We start from the raw sequence: 738 nt of genomic DNA on the forward strand, positions 1-738 counted from the left end.
TCTAGCAATGATGGACATATTCTAACGCCTGGGGGGTAGTCAGTTGGTGACCTACGAAAAAGCTCTCGGGTAGAACTAAATTCCGCACCTACGTAGTTGAGGAGATCACAACGTTAATACGGTCCCTAAGGGGCCTGAACCTCTCTGGAATAGACTCCCACGTTTTTCTTCCCATAATGCACACATTCTTCACATTATCGTTACAGTGCCCGCCCGTCGTGATTTTCTTGAAACGCTTCATATCTTCTGGTAGAGACTTCCAAGGCAGTTGACCATCCTTCCCTGATGATAGAGTACTCAAATCTAGGGGGGATATATGTTATACCTATTCCCCACTTGCACGTGTGAGCTACGATGACCGAGAGCTGAGGAAGAGCCATAGATGATGATGATTAATCTGTAATGGACAAGGCAAACACATTAGGGTAGTCTTATCGGCTCTGTTGAAAACAACGTATCGGAGTTTTCAACGTCATTGACATCGGAGAATCTTTAATTCTCAAATGCTGAACTGAATGTACTGTTGAAACTTATACACGATGACCCTCCGAAACTGCACTACTACCCACTGCGTTACAGCACTATGAACACAAACCAACAGTAGTGGTAATTTTAATGAGAAAATGTCAATCATACAAAATCAACGTACTCGCAATGCCTCAACGACTACTTGCCACCAACTAGCTGACCTCCTATCTGTTTTTCCCCATCACTGTGTTACTCTCACCTTCATATCTC

The 738-nt window shown here is 43.8% G+C and overlaps 1 protein-coding gene across 1 annotated transcript; it reads right to left on the bottom strand.

Annotated features, from left to right (window-relative positions):
• Nucleotides 1-92: 92 nt before the first annotated feature.
• Pmar_PMAR026938 (dihydrofolate reductase, putative) lies at nucleotides 93-282 on the bottom strand (the record flags this gene model as incomplete). The annotated part of the gene is made up of 1 exon (XM_002786814.1): nucleotides 93-282. A coding segment is annotated over one exon (190 nt), but the record flags the coding sequence as incomplete, so codon positions are not given.
• Nucleotides 283-738: the final 456 nt, after the last annotated feature.

This window comes from Perkinsus marinus (genome assembly GCF_000006405.1).
Source record: "Perkinsus marinus ATCC 50983 genomic scaffold scf_1104296930902, whole genome shotgun sequence".
Classification (NCBI taxonomy): Eukaryota; Perkinsozoa; order Perkinsida; family Perkinsidae; genus Perkinsus; species Perkinsus marinus.